Below are 19853 nucleotides of genomic sequence, written 5' to 3'. Positions count from 1 at the left end.
TCAAAAGTAATGCACTATGTAGGGTATATTGTGCCATTTGGGATGCAGCCCTAGTCTCAGTGCCAACTCAGTTCAGTCCCCCTCCCTAAGGTGTAATTACTAATTCCCTAAAAGCCAGGAAACCAGCAGGTCCCAGATAGAGCCCTATTCCCTACAGTATGTAGTGCACTACCTTTGACCAGGACCCAGAGAGTCATTTGGGACATGTTTTTTTTTCTGTCGTTACTATTTCTGTCACTGTTTAGTCTGTTGGTCTCCTCTGAAACCATGAAGCTGGCACTGTAAAAAAAAGTTATACGACTCAAGTCTAATGAAGTATGAAATTATATGTTTTGTTGTATGACTAAAGTCAATTGAATTAAGGCAATAATTGCCTACACAAGAGGGTATGATTCATTGTGGTTTTAGCACAGATGTCTGCTAGTCACAGGTATAAGGAGAGAGACTTTCAGTTTTATACTTATGCAATAAGGCCAGAGGAGGTGTGGTATATGACCAATATACCACGGCGAGGGGCTGTTCATATGCACAATGCAATGCACAGTGCCTGGAAACAGCCATTAGCCGTGGTATATTGGCTATATACCACAATCCTCCAAGGTGCCTTATTGCTATTATAAACTGGTTACCAATGTAATATACCACGGCGTTCAGCCAATCAGCATTCAGGGCTCAAACCACCCAGTTTATAATAAGACTGTTATTATTGCAGGAGATACAACAACATGCCGTACTTTGCACTTGGCAATGGGAAGACCATCATGTTGAACACAACCCTGGTGAACACGGGAGATGATGCATTCCTCCCCAGACTCCAGCTCCGATTCCCCAATAACCTGCACTACATCAAAGTGCTTGACGCAGTAAGTGTTTGACTGATGTATGTATTGATTACCCAAAGTTTTTCAAATTCTCACATGATCACCAATGTAATTTAGATGTTGTTGCATGGACAGTTCAAGAAACACACACAACTCTGTGAGAAAGCACAAGAATCTGTGCCCTCTTGGATTGCAATAAGTAACTCACACAATCCCATCATCTATCTGTTATTGTTTTCAGGAGGAGAAGTTTGTGAGCTGTGACATTTCAGAGGAGAACAAGACAATAGTAGGAGTGGATTGCAGTGTGGGAAACCTATACCTCAGCTCTGGGGCCAAGGTTGGCTTCATACTCAACCTGACTCCAACATTTCTCCAACCTTACTCTAACCTTACACCAAAGTTACTCCATTAAACTGGATCTGAGTGTTCTCACTGCTTGTTGGAAACACCATCAGCTGAAGACTAATTTGAACTAATTACTCAGACCAATTTATTTAGTTAGGTGCCAATGTTCCTGTCTTATTTTCCACAACTAGTGCTGTTGTCTTGCTTGGTAACTAATGAGACATTCCATCTTTTCTGCAGGTCAATATCAGTTTTCTGTTGGATGTGAACCAGAGTAGTAGTGTTGGTGACGTTAGCATCTCCATCAACGCTAGTGGGTAAGTACAGACCCAACTTTGTTGAATGTCAGTGTTATCGAGTGCAATGTTTCGACCCAAAGGTCTTTGTCAGTATCTTTCTAACTAGTATCTAAGTAACTGGATGTGCTTACACTACGTCTGACCTAAGATCCGATCCCCTAACCCCCGAACACATTTTCTCTCCGAAATACATGAAATAATCAAATCACAGGAGGCCGGTGACACCCATATTAGAGAGGACAGGCTCATAGAAATGGTTGGAACTGAATTAAATAGAATGGTATCGAACTCATCAAATGCGTGGTTTCCATCTGTTTGATACCATTCCATTTACTCCATTCAAGCCATTATAATGAGCTGTCCTCCCCTCAGCAGCCTACTGTTAATTGAATGACATGTTTTTGAAACTGACGTCTTGTTACAACGTCGGTGACGTCTTGATGCTGACCAGCCTTATTAAACCGAACAGGCAAACGGAGAATCGTAAAACAGCCCAGTGAGACACAGTGAGATATGATGTAGTCTATGTGTTTGTTCGGTTGTTAGGGGAACAGGAAACACAAAGGTAGTCTATGTGTTTGTTCAGTTGTTAGGAAACACAAAGTCTCAGTTAGCTGAATCATTCAAATCAGAGGGTGCTGCAGGTTCCCTCTTTTGGGTTCTGTCCCATAGTTGTTTGATTTTGTGGTTAAGAAATTCTCCTTGCGGTCTGTGTTTTGTTTTTTGGATAAATAATGGCTTTGGAATGTTTGGCCATTTCAGAACACTCTAGAACATTCCATGCTTGAACTTAACTGGAGTTTTGTTCAAAGACTATAAATGTGAAGTTTCTAAGACCTGTCTTCCTTCATACATTGGGGTGACAGGTATCCTAGTGGTTAGAGCATTGGGCCAGTAACCGAAAGATTGCTGGATCCAATTCCCGAGCTGACAAAGTAAAAATCTGTCATTCTGCCCCTGAACAACTGCGTGAGAGCTGTCAAATCCACAAGCAGCTCCCAGCTTTATACCTGAAGCAGACATTGCCCTTGGCTGCACAGAGTTGCATTAAGAGAAATGCCAATCAGCCTTGTTTAGAAGTTGGAACACTGGAATATGAGATATAATATACATCTCAATTAGGCCCGTCATTATTGCTATATAGCCTACACTTTCTCGTTCTGAACGCCAGTAGGGCGGGTGTGACTTCATGACAATGATCAATTAGGCTCGTTGGAGCTATCACCAATTTGATAGCTCCAACGCAGTTCCACCTCCGACATCGCCAAAACATCATCTATGGGGGTGATGGCGATCGCCGGTTCACGCTTGATCTGATTGAATCTAGGTGTCATGTAATGCTCCTCACTTTGAGTAATACTAGGAATTTGAAGTTCTGCAAAGTCTTATGTTTTAGAAATTCTTTGGTTTTGAGTCCTTTAACAGTATAATGGCATGAGCTATGTTATTAGGCCTGCATCACTATAAAATGTAATCAAAATAGATTTTTTTTATCTTACATTGTGTATTTTCCAGGGACAATTATGAAAATGAGGATCTTCTGCATGACAACTCTGCCACTCTAATGTTACCACTGAGATATGGAGTAGATGTCAACATTCATGGGTAAGACACCGATTTACAGCAGTGGTAGGCAAAGCGGATGGTCTGGGGCCCGGGACATAATTATAATCATTTGTACACACCAAACTGACCACAACTAAGCCAAAAAAAAGAGATTGAATTTGAAAATAACAATAGTTTAATTACTTCATTACATTGACACACAATCAAATATCAATTTTTTTGTGGGAATACTTAGGAACAGATTTCCTAAATTAAACTTTTTTTTGCTGAATTCCTGGTGATTTTGCAGTGTTTTTGACCAAAAACAACTTTTGCAAAAAAATGCGGGGTACCAAAACAAACACTTGAGGGACGGTTTTGGCTCGCTGGCCGCCTTTTGTCGACCCCTGATTTTACAGTAACAAAGACAGTTCCTTGCTCAGCATTGGCAGTATATATTTAAATACATCTTATTGCACTTCATAAGATAATCACTGCTCTCCCTTGCAGGTTTATGACTCCAACATCCTTTGTATTTGGTGACCAGGCACCTATTCCAGTTGATTGCTACACAGAGACATTCAACTACACTTACAAGGTATGCACAGTATAGTACACACTTATGAGAGACTGATAGACTCACTAGAGCTTAGTTGGAGCTTTCAAATGAATTAATGTGTTTATACTGACCTGTGTACTTTCCTCCACTTGATAGGTTGTCAATATTGGTCCAAGCAAATCTCTCAACACGATAGTGGAGGTTGATATTCCCAAGATCCTGTCACCATATCCATACAGATTACTCCACGTCACAGACTTCCATGTATGTTTGGGAATATTCATAACTTGTCATTTGTCTATTTTTAAACGTTCATCTAGATTATTGTTATATTATTATATTTTTCTGTTATTAAACTTTTCTATTATTCTACTTAATATGTGCATGTTTGCATTGTGATATAGGCATACATTAATGAATGTTTAACTTGTTTTCTTTTCCATCTGTCAGACGTCTCTTGGAGAATGCTCCATTCGAAACGACTCCATTGCGGTGGAGGATGACTGTGAGGTGCCACAGTCCTCTTTCATCAAAGAACTGGTCTTCTTCTTCTCCAAAACCAGCAAACGCAAAATGGTAAATATCACCCCTACTTCCTCCTCCCTTCTGATATATAGTTATCTATACCACTCATTTTGTTGTGCCCTTTGTCCTTATTTCAGCATTAACATGTTATTGCTGATTGTTGTATGTTTGCATATTTCCTGCCGTTTTTTATTGTCAGAGCTTTTGGATGTGTTAGATTTCCAATGTATCCATTACACATGGCAAATGAAATATAACCTTTCTCTCCATAGTTCTGTGCCTATGGTGATGACCTGTGCCTGACTCTGGAGTGTAGACTAGGAGATATGGACATTGGGAAAGAAGCCACCATTCACATGGAAGTGAAGCTGAATCCTACCGTTCTACAGCTCTCACCTGTAAACACTTAACTTTATGTTACACGTGCCCTTGCACATCTCATTACATGGCCAAAGTCTCAGTCTCATAAATGTACCGGTGTGTGTATAGTGTGTGTACGGGATGGTCTGTGCCCCTCCCCCTTTCTAGTCATTCTATTTCTATTGTCTGCTCAAATTGATTTCCTTCCTCTCTTCTTAGGGACGTCATGGAGTGATGCTGATGGAGAGTACTGGCATCATCACATCACCAAGGGAGGACCCTCAAACCATCATCCTACAGAAGATCCCTATCGCTCAGGTAAAAAGTTCATCTCATACAGCAGTCTAATGGAGAATACACTTATTATGACTTACATACTATGTCCCTTTTCCACAATTGAGGTCACTCAAGTCCATGTCCTGGTAGAGTGAGGAGGTGTCAGGATAGCTCTGTAACCTCGAGTACCTCTGTTGAGTTTCAAACTGTATAAACACTGGTATCCATAGGACAGCGCCGGTAATGACAGCCCTATGTAAAAAAACCTGGTATGCTGTTGCACGTCATAGAAATATTATACGAGTTCTGTAATAGTGTTGTATTTCATTCCTTGTCTCAGGTTGTGTTGGAGGCCCACTTCAGCCAGAAGCCTCAGGCAGCAGTGGAGGTGTTTATCATTGTAGTGAGTCTACTGGTGGGACTGCTGATCCTGGCCCTGCTCATCTTCGCCCTCTGGAAGGTCAGTACTACTCCCTTATATCACACACAAGACAGGATGCAAACACACTACAAAATGCAAACCAGTCACAGTCTTCTTCTCCTGCTTCCTTTTCTTAAAATGCATCATTTGAAGTACTAGATTTATAGATGGTGGCTGTATATTAATGTATATACTGTAATCTGAACCTGAACCCTGTTCTCTTTCCTTCTCAGGCTGGTTTCTTTAAAAGGCAGTTTAAGAAGGAGGATGAGATCAGGAGGGATAGCTGGGACTATATACCAAAACATTTGACTAAGACTGAGAGTAGATCCTAAGATTGAGATCAAGACAGAGTGACTGTGTCCTAATACAGAATGGTTCTATACTACAACATGGACTAAGAGGCACATTTTGACTGAGATCATCCAAACCCAAGGGAAAGAACTGCTGGACCATTCAAATTGTGATGGCTCAGAATGACAAGGAAAGGAAAAATGTCATTTCCCTAAAACATGCAAGAGGAAAAGGCTGACGAAGTGTAAGCTTAAAATGTGTTGTCAGCGGGACAACTATATTACACTTTACCTCTGGGTCTGGTGCAGTGAGACTATAACACATTGGAGTGTTTACATTGAATGTATGTTAGAACATGTAATGTACATTAGAACATGGACTATGTCCATTAGAACATGGACTATGTACATTAGAACATGTCATGTACATTAGAACATGTCATGTACATTAGAACATGTCATGTACATTAGAACATGGACTATGTACATTAGAACATGTCATGTACATTAGAACATGGACAATGTACATTAGAACATGTAATGTACATTATAACATGGACTAGGTACATTAGAACATGGACTATGTACATTAGAACATGGACTATGTACATTAGAACATGGACTATGTACATTAGAACATGGATTATGTACATTAGAACATGGGCTACATGATCTCATAGAAATAGGCTTATCATTCCTATTTTGATTTCCTACCAAGATCTCAGGAAGTGAAAACAGAACTTGATAAATAAGCACAAACCGAAACAAGAAGGTACTATCTGTACCTGTCCATTAATTGAGGACTGCTCATTTTCCATTGCAAAACATTTTGCCACGGTCTGCCCTAATGAACATGGCCCAAGTCTCACAGACCTGACTACTTGAATTGGGTCGAGGTACGAAACATTTATGAATGCACTGCTGAAGATTTTCTTTATGCATAGGAACTTCATCTGTATACACTCAGTGGCCAGTTTATTAGGTACAACACCTTGTTCACGAAAATGGTTCATTCCTACAGACAGTGAGTCACGTGGCTTGCTATATACAGTGGGGCAAATAAGTATTTAGTCAGCCACCAATTGTGCAAGTTCTCCCACTTAAAACGATGAGAGAGGCCTGTAATTTTCATCATAGGTACACTTCAACTATGACAGACAAAATTAGAATAAATAAATCAAGAAGATCACATTGTAGGATTTTTTATGAATTTATTTCCAAATTATGGTGGAAAATAAGTATTTGGTCACCTACAAACAAGCAAGATTTCTGTCTCTCACAGACCTGTAACTTCTTCTTTAAGAGGCTCCTCTGTCCTCCACTCGTTACCTGTATTAATGGCACCTGTTTGAACGTGTTATCAGTATAAAAGACACCTGTCCACAACCTCAAACAGTCACACTCCAAACTCCACTATGGCCAAGACCAAAGAGCTGTCAAAGGACACCAGAAACAAAATTGTAGACCTGCACCAGGCTGGGAAGACTGAACCTGCAATAGGTAAGCAGCTTGGTTTGAAGAAATCAACTGTGGGAGCAATTATTAGGAAATGGACGACATACAAGACCACTGATAATCTCCCTCGATCTGGGGCTCCACGCAAGATCTCACCCCGTGGGGTCAAAATGATCACAAGAACGGTGAGCAAAAATCCCAGAACCATACGTGGGGACCTAGTGAATGACCTGCAGAGAGCTGGGACCAAAGTAACAAAGCCTACCATCAACAGCCCCAAAACATCACTGCTCTAGAGGAGATCTGCATGGAGGAATGCGCCAAAATACCAGCAACAGTGTGTGAAAATCTTGTGAAGACTTACAGAAAATGTTTGACCTCTGTCATGGCCAACAAAGGGTATATAACAAAGTATTGAGATAAACTTTTGTTATTGACCAAATACTTATTTTCCACCATAATTTTTAAATAAATTCATTAAAAATCCTACAATGTGATTTTCTGGATTTTATCTTTCTCATTTTGTCTGTCATAGTTGAAGTGTACCTATGATGAAAATTACAGGCCTCTCTCATCTTTTTAAGTGGGAGAAATTGCACAATTGGTGGCTGACTAAATACTTTTTTGCCCCACTGTAAAGTAGGCAGACCGGCATCAAGGCATTCAGTTACTCTTCGATTGAACATTAGAATGCGCAAAATGAGTGACCTAATCGACTTTGAGCATGGCATGATCGTCGGTGCCAGGCGCAACAGTTCCAGTGTCTCAGAAACGGCCGGCATCCTGGGCTTTTCACGCACAACAGTGTCTAGGATTTAACGAGAATGGTGAGACAAACAAAAAACATCCAGTCAGCAGCAGTCCTGTGGACAAAACAGCTCGTTGATGAGAGGTCGAAGGAGAATAGCAAGAATCGTGCAAGCTAAGAGGTGGGCCACAAACAAGCAAATAATGACGCAGTACAACAGCATCTCAGAACATTGTCACGGATGGGCTATTGCAGCAGACCACTGCACCGGGTTCCACTCCTATCAGCTAAAAACAAGAACAAGTGGCTCCAGTGGACACGCGATCACCAACACTGGACAACTGATGAGTGGAAAAACATTGCCTGGTCCGACGAATCTCGGTTCCTGTTACATCATGCTGATGGCAGAGTCAGGATTTGGCATAAGCAGCATGAATCCATTGCCTCCTCCTGCCTTGTGTCAACGGTACAGGCTGGTGGCAGTGGTGTAATGGTGTTGGAAATGTTTTCCTGGCACACTTTAGGTTCCTTGATACCAATTGAGCAACGTTTACATGCCCCAAAGAATTCAGGTGTGTCTGGAGGCAAAGTGAGGTCCGACCCGGTACTAGATGGGTGTAACTAATAAACTGGCCGTTGAGTGTATATCGATATATACACATCTATATGTCAAATCTATATCATCAATAGATGTGTATATATGTAGAAGTGGATGGGACAGAAGTTTAAGCTTATTTATGTAGTATAGAACTGAAGACAACAAGGATGAGGAGGACAGTGTAGTGTCATCTGTGAAAAAAAGGGGCTGTTGTTGGGTGTCACTCAACTCACTGAACGACACATGAATGACACACTCCTCAAGGGGACAGCACCCTGTGTGTGTGTGTGTGTGTGTGTGTGTGTGTGTGTGTGTGTGTGTGTGTGTGTGTGTGTGTGTGTGTGTGTGTGTGTGTGTGTGTGTGTGTGTGTGTGTGTGTGTGTGTGTGTGCGTGTGCGTGTGTGTGTGTGACCCTCTAGAGCAGGTGTATTCAAGTCTTACCCTACGAGGTCCAGAGCCTGCTGGTTATCTGTTCTACCTGATAATGAATTGCACCCACCTGATGTCCCAGGTCTAAATCAGTCCCTGATTAGAGGGGAACAACAAAGTGTGTGTGTGTGTGAGCAACTCATACCAGTCAGGTCGTTCAAGATTGACGTCGAAATTGGACATTTATCTATGTCCAGAGGATGTCAAGAAATGCCTTTTTATAATTGTTTTACCCTATCCCAAACATTAACCCTTACCTAATCATTTGGAAGGAGTGCCTAAACTTAATGTTTTAACCCTATCCCAAATCTTAACCATTTCCTTAACCATTCGGACCATAACTTCGAAATTTGACGTTTGGAGACATGGAACGATACAGAGCAGCTGGAGCAACAAAACACTTTTAAATGCGAGGTTTGGAGCGACTTTGAAATGTGAATTTTGGAGCGACTTTGAAATGTGATGTTGGAGTAACTTTGATATTGGATGTTATGAGCAACTTCTAAATTTGATGTTATGAGCAACTTCTAAATTTGACACTTGCAGAACAGATGAACATCTGATTCTGCAGTGAGACTGTGAGAGCTCGTTGCTCGTACACCATGCCAGCAGAAGTTTTCAATGCAGTCAGAACAAAAAAAATGTAAAAGCTGGTTCTTCAGTGACTCAGAAATGTTCCTCGAGGCATAGGAGACATGCCAGGCCTTAAATGAAACACACGGAACACTGGCCTTCCCATTTTTACATTTTCATCCCTTTGGATTCTCTGTTGGAATCTTTGGAATCAGTGGATTGTGTTCTTACTGTAGCTGTAAGGGATTGGAACATTCAGGTTTAGGAGATGTGGTGTGCCTTGATGATGATGATGTTTTGTTGTTGAATGAGGATTAGTAACATGTTTTTACTGCTTGTATTTTAAGGTTCAGGACAGTTAATTCAGGGAGTCAACCTTTCCTGACCAAGTTGTCAGTTATGACAAAAATAAAGGGGGCACATTCCAATTTGAATTTCAATAAAATGAAATTATTATTTTTATTTTTAATAAATAAGTGTGTGGCGTGTAAAAATGAACTGTTTCTATTTAATGTGTCTGTTTGTCATTGGTTATTTGATGTCTAACATTCACAGTGTCGTACAGTAGTCATGCCTGTCGATAACATTCACAGTGTCATACAGTAGTCATGCCTGTCGGTAACATTCACAGTGTCATACAGTAGTCATGCCTGTCGGTAACATTCACAGTGTCGTACAGTAGTCATGCCTGTCGGTAACATTCACAGTGTCATACAGTAGTCATGCCTGTCGGTAACATTCACAGTGTCGTACAGTAGTCATGCCTGTCGGTAACATTCACAGTGTCGTACAGTAGTCATGTCTGTCGGTAACATTCACAGTGTCGTACAGTAGTCATGCCTGTCGGTAACATTCACAGTGTCGTACAGTAGTCATGCCTGTCGGTAACATTCACAGTGTCGTACAGTAGTCATGCCTGTCGGTAACATTCACAGTGTCGTACAGTAGTCATGCCTGTCGGTAACATTCACAGTGTCGTACAGTAGTCATGCCTGTCGGTAACATTCACAGTGTCGTACAGTAGTCATGCCTGTCGGTAACATTCACAGTGTCGTACAGTAGTCATGCCTGTCGGTAACATTCACAGTGTCGTACAGTAGTCATGCCTGTCGGTAACATTCACAGTGTCGTACAGTAGTCATGCCTGTCGGTAACATTCACAGTGTCATACAGTAGTCATGCCTGTCGGTAACATTCACAGTGTCGTACAGTAGTCATGCCTGTCGGTAACATTCACAGTGTCGTACAGTAGTCATGCCTGTCGGTAACATTCACAGTGTCGTACAGTAGTCATGCCTGTCGGTAACATTCACAGTGTCGTACAGTAGTCATGCCTGTCGGTAACATTCACAGTGTCGTACAGTAGTCATGCCTGTCGGTAACATTCACAGTGTCGTACAGTAGTCATGCCTGTCGGTAACATTCACAGTGTCCTGTACATTCACAGTGTCATACAGTAGTCATGCCTGTCGGTAACATTCACAGTGTCATACAGTAGTCATGCCTGTCGGTAACATTCACAGTGTCATACAGTAGTCATGCCTGTCGGTAACATTCACAGTGTCGTACAGTAGTCATGCCTGTCGGTAACATTCACAGTGTCATACAGTAGTCATGCCTGTCGGTAACATTCACAGTGTCGTACAGTAGTCATGCCTGTCGGTAACATTCACAGTGTCATACAGTAGTCATGCCTGTCGGTAACATTCACAGTGTCGTACAGTAGTCATGCCTGTCGGTAACATTCAGTGGCAGTGCAACCTGAGGTTCTGCATAATAGATCAACTCTACATGGAGACCGTTTTAGGTTGTGTCTATAGACTCCTCTCTTGTAGACTGTTTTAACTGTAGGCAGTCTGTAAACTGAAGACTGTTTCTTCTAGAGTACAGTAGGAAATCCTGTGTGTTACATTCAGTGGCAGTGCAGGTTGATATGTGTAAAGACTCCTCCACCCTTTAGACAGTTTTAAATGGTATCGAATCTACTCTACAGACAGTGTTAAATGCAGCTGCACTTGATGTGTGCCTCCTCTGCCTCCTCGATGTCCACTCCAAACAGGGTCAGGAGTTGAGGATGTACCCTGCTGGTGAAACAAACAGGGTCAGGAGTTGAGGATGTACCCTGCTGGTGAAACAAACAGGGTCAGGGGTTGAGGATGTACCCTGCTGGTGAAACAAACAGGGTTAGGAGTTGAGGATGTACCCTGCTGGTGAAACAAACAGGGTCAGGAGTTGAGGATGTACCCTGCTGGTGAAACAAACAGGGTCAGGAGTTGAGGATGTACCCTGCTGGTGAAACAAACAGGGTCAGGAGTTGAGGATGTACCCTGCTGGTGAAACAAACAGGGTCAGGAGTTGAGGATGTACCCTGCTGGTGAAACAAACAGGGTTAGGAGTTGAGGATGTACCCTGCTGGTGAAACAAACAGGGTCAAGAGTTGAGGATGTACCCTGCTGGTGAAACAAACAGGGTCAGGAGTTGAGGATGTACCCTGCTGGTGAAACAAACAGGGTCAGGAGTTGAGGATGTACCCTGCTGGTGAAACAAACAGGGTCAGGAGTTGAGGATGTACCCTGCTGGTGAAACAAACAGAGTCAAGAGTTGAGGATGTACCCTGCTGGTGAAACAAACAGGGTTAGGAGTTGAGGATGTACCCTGCTGGTGAAACAAACAGGGTCAGGAGTTGAGGATGTACCCTGCTGGTGAAACAAACAGGGTTAGGAGTTGAGGATGTACCCTGCTGGTGAAACAAACACCGTCAGGAGTTGAGGATGTACCCTGCTGGTGAAACAAACAGGGTCAGGAGTTGAGGATGTACCCTGCTGGTGAAACAAACAGGGTCAGGAGTTGAGGATGTACCCTGCTGGTGAAACAAACAGGGTTAGGAGTTGAGGATGTACCCTGCTGGTGAAACAAACAGGGTTAGGAGTTGAGGATGTACCCTGCTGGTGAAACAAACAGGGTTAGGAGTTGAGGATGTACCCTGCTGGTGAAACAAACAGGGTTAGGAGTTGAGGATGTACCCTGCTGGTGAAACAAACAGGGTCAGGAGTTGAGGATGTACCCTGCTGGTGAAACAAACAGGGTCAGGAGTTGAGGATGTACCCTGCTGGTGAAACAAACAGGGTCAGGAGTTGAGGATGTACCCTGCTGGTGAAACAAACAGGGTTAGGAGTTGAGGATGTACCCTGCTGGTGAAACAAACAGGGTTAGGAGTTGAGGATGTACCCTGCTGGTGAAACAAACAGGGTTAGGAGTTGAGGATGTACCCTGCTGGTGAAACAAACAGGGTTAGGAGTTGAGGATGTACCCTGCTGGTGAAACAAACAGGGTCAGGAGTTGAGGATGTACCCTGCTGGTGAAACAAACAGGGTCAGGAGTTGAGGATGTACCCTGCTGGTGAAACAAACAGGGTTAGGAGTTGAGGATGTACCCTGCTGGTGAAACAAACAGAGTCAAGAGTTGAGGATGTACCCTGCTGGTGAAACAAACAGGGTCAAGAGTTGAGGATGTACCCTGCTGGTGAAACAAACAGGGTTAGGAGTTGAGGATGTACCCTGCTGGTGAAACAAACAGAGTCAAGAGTTGAGGATGTACCCTGCTGGTGAAACAAACAGGGTTAGGAGTTGAGGATGTACCCTGCTGGTGAAACAAACAGGGTCAGGAGTTGAGGATGTACCCTGCTGGTGAAACAAACAGGGTCAGGAGTTGAGGATGTACCCTGCTGGTGAAACAAACAGGGTCAAGAGTTGAGGATGTACCCTGCTGGTGAAATAACCCTAACCCTAACCCTAACCCCTAACCCTAACCTCTAAGAACTCTCTTTGTGGGGTGTAAATTAAACCCAGATTAATATGACCATTAGATTACAGGTAGGGCTATACATAGTGAGCAGCGTTAGGTCACTGCTTTGGTAACATGTTATTTGAGACAGGGGTCGTATCCAGGTTGAAGGTCTATCTGACAGGTGCTATGGGGCTTTAGACCAGCTGAAGGATAGAGTTGTACCTTATATATCGGCCAGTGTTCACACAGCGTCTCAGAGTAGGACTGCTGATCTAGGATCATTTTCAGGACCAGCACTTCTACTCTGAGAGGCTTTATGAATTCAACCCCTAGGGCTGGATTCCACCCGTATCACTGAAGTTCAGTACTGTAGCACAACTGAAATGTAAAGGTCATTTCTGATTGAGCCGACATATGCAGCGATTACCGTCAATACAGTCTCTGCGAACACAGGAACATTGCATTTAAATTCAAACTGGGCTACAGCTCTGAACTTCAGCAATACAGATTGAATCCAGCCACTAACATATGAGGTTTATCAGTGCAGGTGCTGTGGTGCTTTGGGCCAAGTCAAGAACAAGAGCCGAACCTGATGAGTAGCTCTGAGGGCACCTCCCGTAGGTCTCTGTTTACGTTCCAAGGCTAGGTCCCCTCTGAGGAGATTATGGGTGTGTTCTTAGATTCACACTCTCGGTTGTCATCGCAGACATCGTCAGACCAGATCCTCTGAGAGCGGGGGTGAAGCCTCACAGCTCGCACCGTGTGTGTCTCCACGAAGGAGAAACTGAACTGGGAGGAAGAGGAGCAGGAGGAGATTACTTTATTGTCCAATTGTACACAAGGAGGATCCAAGACCCCTCCCTAGGACCTCCAACAAGCTTTGAGAGGGAAGTGTGGAATAGAGGAAGGAAGGGCTGAGGAAACAATACCATCGTCTCAGTCATTTCTAACTATAACCACTAGGGGGCAATGATGATGCACAGGGTGAATACATGTCCCCAACAACACAATTCCCTAAACAGCAATCACGCTGTTATATGACCCTGGTCACCAAGGTTACATCCGGTCTTGGACAAAAGTTTAAACCAGTTAAGCCAGTGGAAACATGAAAGTAGTTCATATGAATGACACAGCCTATCTTTTGTCGATGAATGATACAGGGAGTACATGGAGTACAGGTGTGTCTACATTTCCTACCACAACTCATATTGTTTGGCTTTTGTATTCTGACTCCCCATCAGATTTGTGGGATGTAAATATGTTTTTCATTAGTTGTCCTTCAGACTCAGTTTCCCAGAAATCGTTCAATAGAAGTCAGACAATAAATAGAGTCTGGTTCGTTTGTCTGAGTCATCATTTTATCATTTTCACGTCCTGCTTGTTTTCATGGAAAATGGCCCAACAACACAAACATTAGTCAGAACTGCTAGGACGGAAGGACAGACAGAAAGAAGGATGGACGGACGGACAGTATGGTTATGAAGTCCCCTCAAACTATTTGTTTACCCTGAACATTATGAAACCTGTTCTATTGAAACTCTCTTCTCAAGTACAGTAGACTCCCACACACTGTGAGTGATCCCTGCCTACCCAGTCACACAGTAGCATCCCCCTGTATACAGCCAACTGTATATTTAGAATGTAGGTTAACAAACAGGCTTAGATTAGATTGTGTTGGATGGAAAACAGGACAGGTGGGCTGCTGGGCTCTTAAATGGACTAATCTGTATTAGCCTGAAAAGTGTTTTAGGGAAATTTGACAGTCAGTGATTAATTTGACTTGACAGTATGCTAATTCTGCTTAAGCTCGCAGGGCGGCAAACTCCATTAGTGACAGCGGGATTTCCTCTCTCTCTCTCTCTCTCTCTCTCTCTCTCTCTCTCTCTCTCTCTCTCTCTCTCTCTCTCTCTCTCTCTCTCTCGCTCTCTCTCTCTCTCTCTCTCTCTCTCTCTCTCTCTCTCTCTCTCTCTCTCTCTCTCTCTCTCTCTCTCCCTCTCTCTCTCTCTCTCTGTTTGTGTGTGTGTGTGTGTTTACATGTGTATTTAATGTTTTTGTGTGTTTATGTGTGTGTTTACATGTGTGTGTGTGTGTGTTTACATGTGTTTACTGACTGACTCACTGAATGAGGAGGGGTGTGTGTGTGTGTGTGTGTGTGTGTGTGTGTGTGTGTGTGTGTGTGTGTGTGTGTGTGTGTGTGTGTGTGTGTGTGTGTGTGTGTGTGTGTGTGTGAGTGAGTGAGTGAGTGAGTGAGTGAGTGAGTGAGTGAGTGAGTGAGTGAGTGAGTGAGTGAGTGAGTGAGTGAGTGAGTGAGTGAGTGAGTGAGTGAGTGAGTGAGTGTGGAAGGAAGGAGGGTCTGCCCTGGTGACCTCACCTGATTGTTTACACTGTTGTATCTCTTCAGGTGTTTGATGAACTCTGACCTGGAAGTGTTTCCTGCTGCGAACAAAGGCCATGCTTCCATTGTTCAATCTTACACACACACAACACACACACACAGAAAGAGGGAGAGAGAGAGAGAGAAATCGGTTCATATGTACAGTATACTTCATCACTGTGGCCATTTCAATCCAAGCAGGTTGATTAAGCAACACATCCTATATTTTTCGTGATTTGTCACCATGAAGAGGAATAGATAATGTCAGGAACAGAACAGACAGCAGTATACATTAGTTCCAACTTCATTAGTACTACATGATGTGTTTATTGTAAATGTGTCTACATCAACCATGCTATATTTACAAATACTCCTACTGTTCCTGTCTTGTGTAGTTAAGGTTGGTGATGCTATAATACGCAGTGTGGTTCCACTGCACTGTGTGAGGCCTGTTGCTCTACTACATGCTCTATCATTACTGTGGCCAGATTCACACTGGGTCTGTGTCCAAAATGAAACCCTATTCCCCATATAAATCACTATATAGTAGTGCACTATATAGGGAGTAGGATGCCATTTGGGATACAGGCTGAGCCACCTAGGAGGCCTGGTCCTGCAGTGCACACATATGCTCTTGTCTTTAAGTCCTCCCTCTGACACTCCCTTTAATAAGCTTTGCCATTCTCTTTAATTAAGTTCTGTCACTCCCTTAAATCAGAGTCGTTATGCGCTCAGTAGTCCAGTTTGAAGCCTTTGACCTCGGTAGTCTGATCCAAACACTAATCCCAATTTCATTGGATTACCTGGAACTGGCTAGTATGTCCCATGTATGGTACCGACCCCCCACCGGGAGTGGCCTCCTCACCCTACCTGGGGGATAACTGGCCGGGCATGGAGGCTGGACTTGAGAAGGTTGAACACCAGACAAGCTGCAGCGTTCTGGATAAATTGCAGGGGTTTGATGACACATGCAGGGAGCCCAGCCAACAGCAAGTTGCAGTAGTTCAGACGGAAGTCGACAAGTGCCTGGATTAGGATCTGCGCCACTTCCTGTGTGAGTTAAGGTTGTACTCTACGGATGTTGTAGAGCATGACCCTGCAGAAGCGAGTCACTGCTTTGATGTTTGCAGAGAACGACAGGGTGTTGGCCAGGGTCACGTCAAGGTGCTTTGCTCTCTGGGAGTGGGACACCGTGGAGTTGTCAACCGTGATGGAGAGGTCTTGGAGTGAGCAGGCCTTCCCTGCATAACAAGGCACGGTATGGCAGCTCGGTAACCCCATGCCATTATCACTGGTCCAGGACGTAGTTCATACACATTGCTCAATGCTCAGTCAACCACACGCATATATACATTACTAGGCACAGATGCAGGCATGGATTCAGGTTTGTATGCATGTATTGTACTCACATATGCAGGTGTGATTGTGTTAACAGAGACCCACATACCTGGTGTTAGGGGCCAGGCCCCTGGGGGCCATGGAGCAGAGACAGGGGATGGCCATGATGCTGACATTGAGGAACAAACCCTGGTTGGTCATCCACAACTCTTGCTCTTCTAGAGAAGACAGGGTTTCAGTGACGGACAGTGTCACACTATAAAAGATATAGAAAAGTTCACATTGATAAAACATCATCCATGACAAACTCACCTATGTCGTTGTCATCTTTCAAGGACTCATTTCTGAAAATATATATATATTTTCAGATGCATCATTTTGACTTTTGTCTTTCTTTGTGAGATTCTCCCCCCACATATTTAGTCGGTTGTTCTTCTACAAAGAAGGTATTTTGGTTCCCTTCCAACGATCTACTATGCCTGCAGAGGCTTGTTTCAAATCAAATTCACACAGGTAATTACGATCAAACTTGGACTACAGATTTTATAATCAGACAGACTTCTGTCACTTATTTTACTAGATCCAGCATTTCAGTCTGGACTTTCTTCACAGGAAGATAGGACAATTCACAGTCTTCAGGTCTGCAATCAGACATACCAAGATAGAGAGGGAGAGAAAGATGAAGAGAGTAGACTTTAGATGGCTGGATTGGAGAAGAGGAGGGATGGTTCTCTAGAGACAGATTCATGTGTGATAAAGAGACTATTCAAAAGGAAACCCTGGCAGGCAAGCCTCTTTCCCTGGAGGCTTAGTCCAGAATTGACGGGTAGTGTGTGTGTGTGTGTCTGTGTCTGTTTGCCTCTCTCTCTGTGTGTGTCTGTGTGTGTCTCTCTGTGTGTGTCTCTCTCTCTGTGTGTGTGTGTGTGTGTGTGTGTGTGTGTGTGTGTGTGTGTGTGTGTGTGTGTGTGTGTGTGTGTGTGTGTGTGTGTGTGTGTGTGTGTGTGTGTGTGTGTGTGTGTGTGTGTGTGTGTGTGTGTGTGTGTGTGTGTGTCTGTGTCTGTGTGTGTGTGTGTGTGTCTGTGTGTGTGTCTGTGTCTGTGTGTGTCTGTGTGTGTGTGTCTGTGTCTGTCTGTGTGTGTGTGTGTGTGTGTGTGTGTGTGTGTGTGTGTGTGTGTGTGTGTGTGTGTGTGTGTGTGTGTGTGTGTGTGTGTGTGTGTGTGTGTGTGTGTGTGTGTGTGTGTGTGTGTGTGTGTGTGTGTGTGTGTGTGTCTGTGTGTGTGTGTGTCTGTGTGTGTGTGTCTGTGTCTGTCTGTGTCTGTGTCTGTGTCTGTGTGTGTCTGTGTGTGTGTCTGTGTCTGTGTCTGTGTCTGTGTGTGTGTGTGTGTGTGTGTGTGTGTGTGTGTGTGTGTGTGTGTGTGTGTGTGTGTGTGTGTGTGTGTGTGTGTGTGTGTGTGTGTGTGTGTGTGTGTGTGTGTGTGTGTGTGTGTGTGTGTGTGTGTGTGTGTGTGTCTGTGTCTGTGTGTCTGTGACCCTCTCGAGCCGGTGTATTCAACTCTTACCCTACGAGGTCCAGAGCCTGCTGGTTATCTGTTCTACCTGATAATGAATTGCACCCACCTGATGTCCCAGGTCTAAATTAGTCCCTGATTAGAGGGGAACAATGGAAAATGCTGTGGAACTGGCTTCGAGGTCCAGAGTTGAGTTTAAGGCTCTATTGAGAAACTTACTTGAGGTTTTCTAGCGTTTTGATCACAGTGAACTCCTGTTTCTGCCCAGGTGGCATCCATTGATGCCTTTCCACCAGGGCCAGCATCCACCCCCCAAAACCAAACATGGCAGAGAAGCCGAAATGCAGGAGGCGACCAAGAGAAATGAAACTACACACATCTACCTCCTATAGTAACACAGACAGGAGACAAAGAGAGGGAAGAGAGAAGAAGAATAGATATGACTGATATCGATTAATGTACTGTATAAAGTTGGCACCCTGGTGTTGCAGCTTGAATGACATGCTTCTACTCGGTGACGGGTTCTGTCAGAGATTGAGATGTAACTAGTACGTGTATGGCATTCTTTCACTTCAGTTGTAGGTCTACATTTAGTCCAGCACACAAAATGGGAAATTATTCATCTCTGGTTTATAACTTACAATATATCAGACTATGCCATGGTCATTGCCATTTCTCTTGTGGCAATATAGGCTTATACAGACACAGGTCCCATCCTATTGGCCTATACACATTCCTGACCTCTTTCTGTCTCGCCCATATAATATATGGCTCCTGACCTCATAACTCATGAATATTCATGAAGGTCTAAAACATCCTGCCAGTTGGCCTTATTCACATGCATAAATATTACTTCATTAGAAAACCAACAAGCCCTATATCGGCCCGTCGTAAATAAGCATCACCATTCCTTGTTCGTATCAAGTGTTCTGTGTTCTTGTTTACATTATCTTGCTTATAACCCAAACATTTTGTCTGAAAGTTAATTGTCATCCACGATGAAATCGGGGAGGGGACTGTGGATCTGTGCATCTGTTCTCATCCGTGCATTCGTTCATATGTTCGTTAGTCACACGCAATGAACATCTGATCAAATGGCTACCCAGACTATTTGCATTTCCCTCCTATTTTACACCTCTGCTACTCTCTGTTATTATCTATGCATAGTCACTTTAATAACTCTACCTACATGTACATATTACCTCAATTACCTCGACTAACTGGTGACCCCACACATTGATTCTGTACCGGTACCCCCTGTATATAGTTTTGCTATTGTTATTTTACTGCTGCTCTTTTTAACTACTTGTTACTTTTATTTCTTATTCTTATTCATATTTTTTAAACTGCATTGTTGGTTAGGGGCTTGTAAGTAAGCATTTCACTGTAAGCTGTTGTATTTGGCGCATGTGACTAATAAAATTTGATTTGATATCTCAGACAGCTCTGGTCCGATTTCAATGAAACTTAGGTGAATGATGCCTCTTGCCATAGAGATCCGGCATTTACAACATTACACTGATTGGCCAGATGGTGGCACTATAACAGGAAATAAAAAATGCTCAATTTGACCGAAAGCCATGAAATTTGTTACATT

General features: G+C 43.3%; 1 protein-coding gene and 1 pseudogene across 1 annotated transcript in view; one reads left to right on the top strand and one right to left on the bottom strand.

Annotated features, from left to right (window-relative positions):
• The window catches only part of LOC118366868 (integrin alpha-4-like), a 31629-nt gene extending 21881 nt beyond the window's left edge, over nt 1–9748 (top strand). The window contains exons 18-28 of the mRNA XM_035749660.2: nt 713–863; nt 1063–1161; nt 1410–1486; nt 2984–3073; nt 3524–3611; nt 3729–3836; nt 4023–4148; nt 4370–4495; nt 4677–4775; nt 5074–5193; nt 5388–9748. Coding sequence (XP_035605553.1) covers nt 713–863; nt 1063–1161; nt 1410–1486; nt 2984–3073; nt 3524–3611; nt 3729–3836; nt 4023–4148; nt 4370–4495; nt 4677–4775; nt 5074–5193; nt 5388–5489 — 1186 coding nt within the window. The 3' untranslated portion in view covers nt 5490–9748. The remainder of the gene's footprint in view (nt 1–712; nt 864–1062; nt 1162–1409; nt 1487–2983; nt 3074–3523; nt 3612–3728; nt 3837–4022; nt 4149–4369; nt 4496–4676; nt 4776–5073; nt 5194–5387) is intronic.
• Nucleotides 9749–10716: 968 nt separating this feature from the next.
• Nucleotides 10717–19853, bottom strand: part of LOC118366637 (ceramide kinase-like protein) — a 64549-nt pseudogene continuing 55412 nt past the window's right edge.

Source organism: Oncorhynchus keta, chromosome 34, assembly GCF_023373465.1.
Source record: "Oncorhynchus keta strain PuntledgeMale-10-30-2019 chromosome 34, Oket_V2, whole genome shotgun sequence".
In the NCBI taxonomy this organism is placed as follows: domain Eukaryota; kingdom Metazoa; phylum Chordata; class Actinopteri; order Salmoniformes; family Salmonidae; genus Oncorhynchus; species Oncorhynchus keta.
Note: the sequence above shows the minus strand (reverse complement) of the source record. Positions and strands in the feature narration are given on the sequence as shown.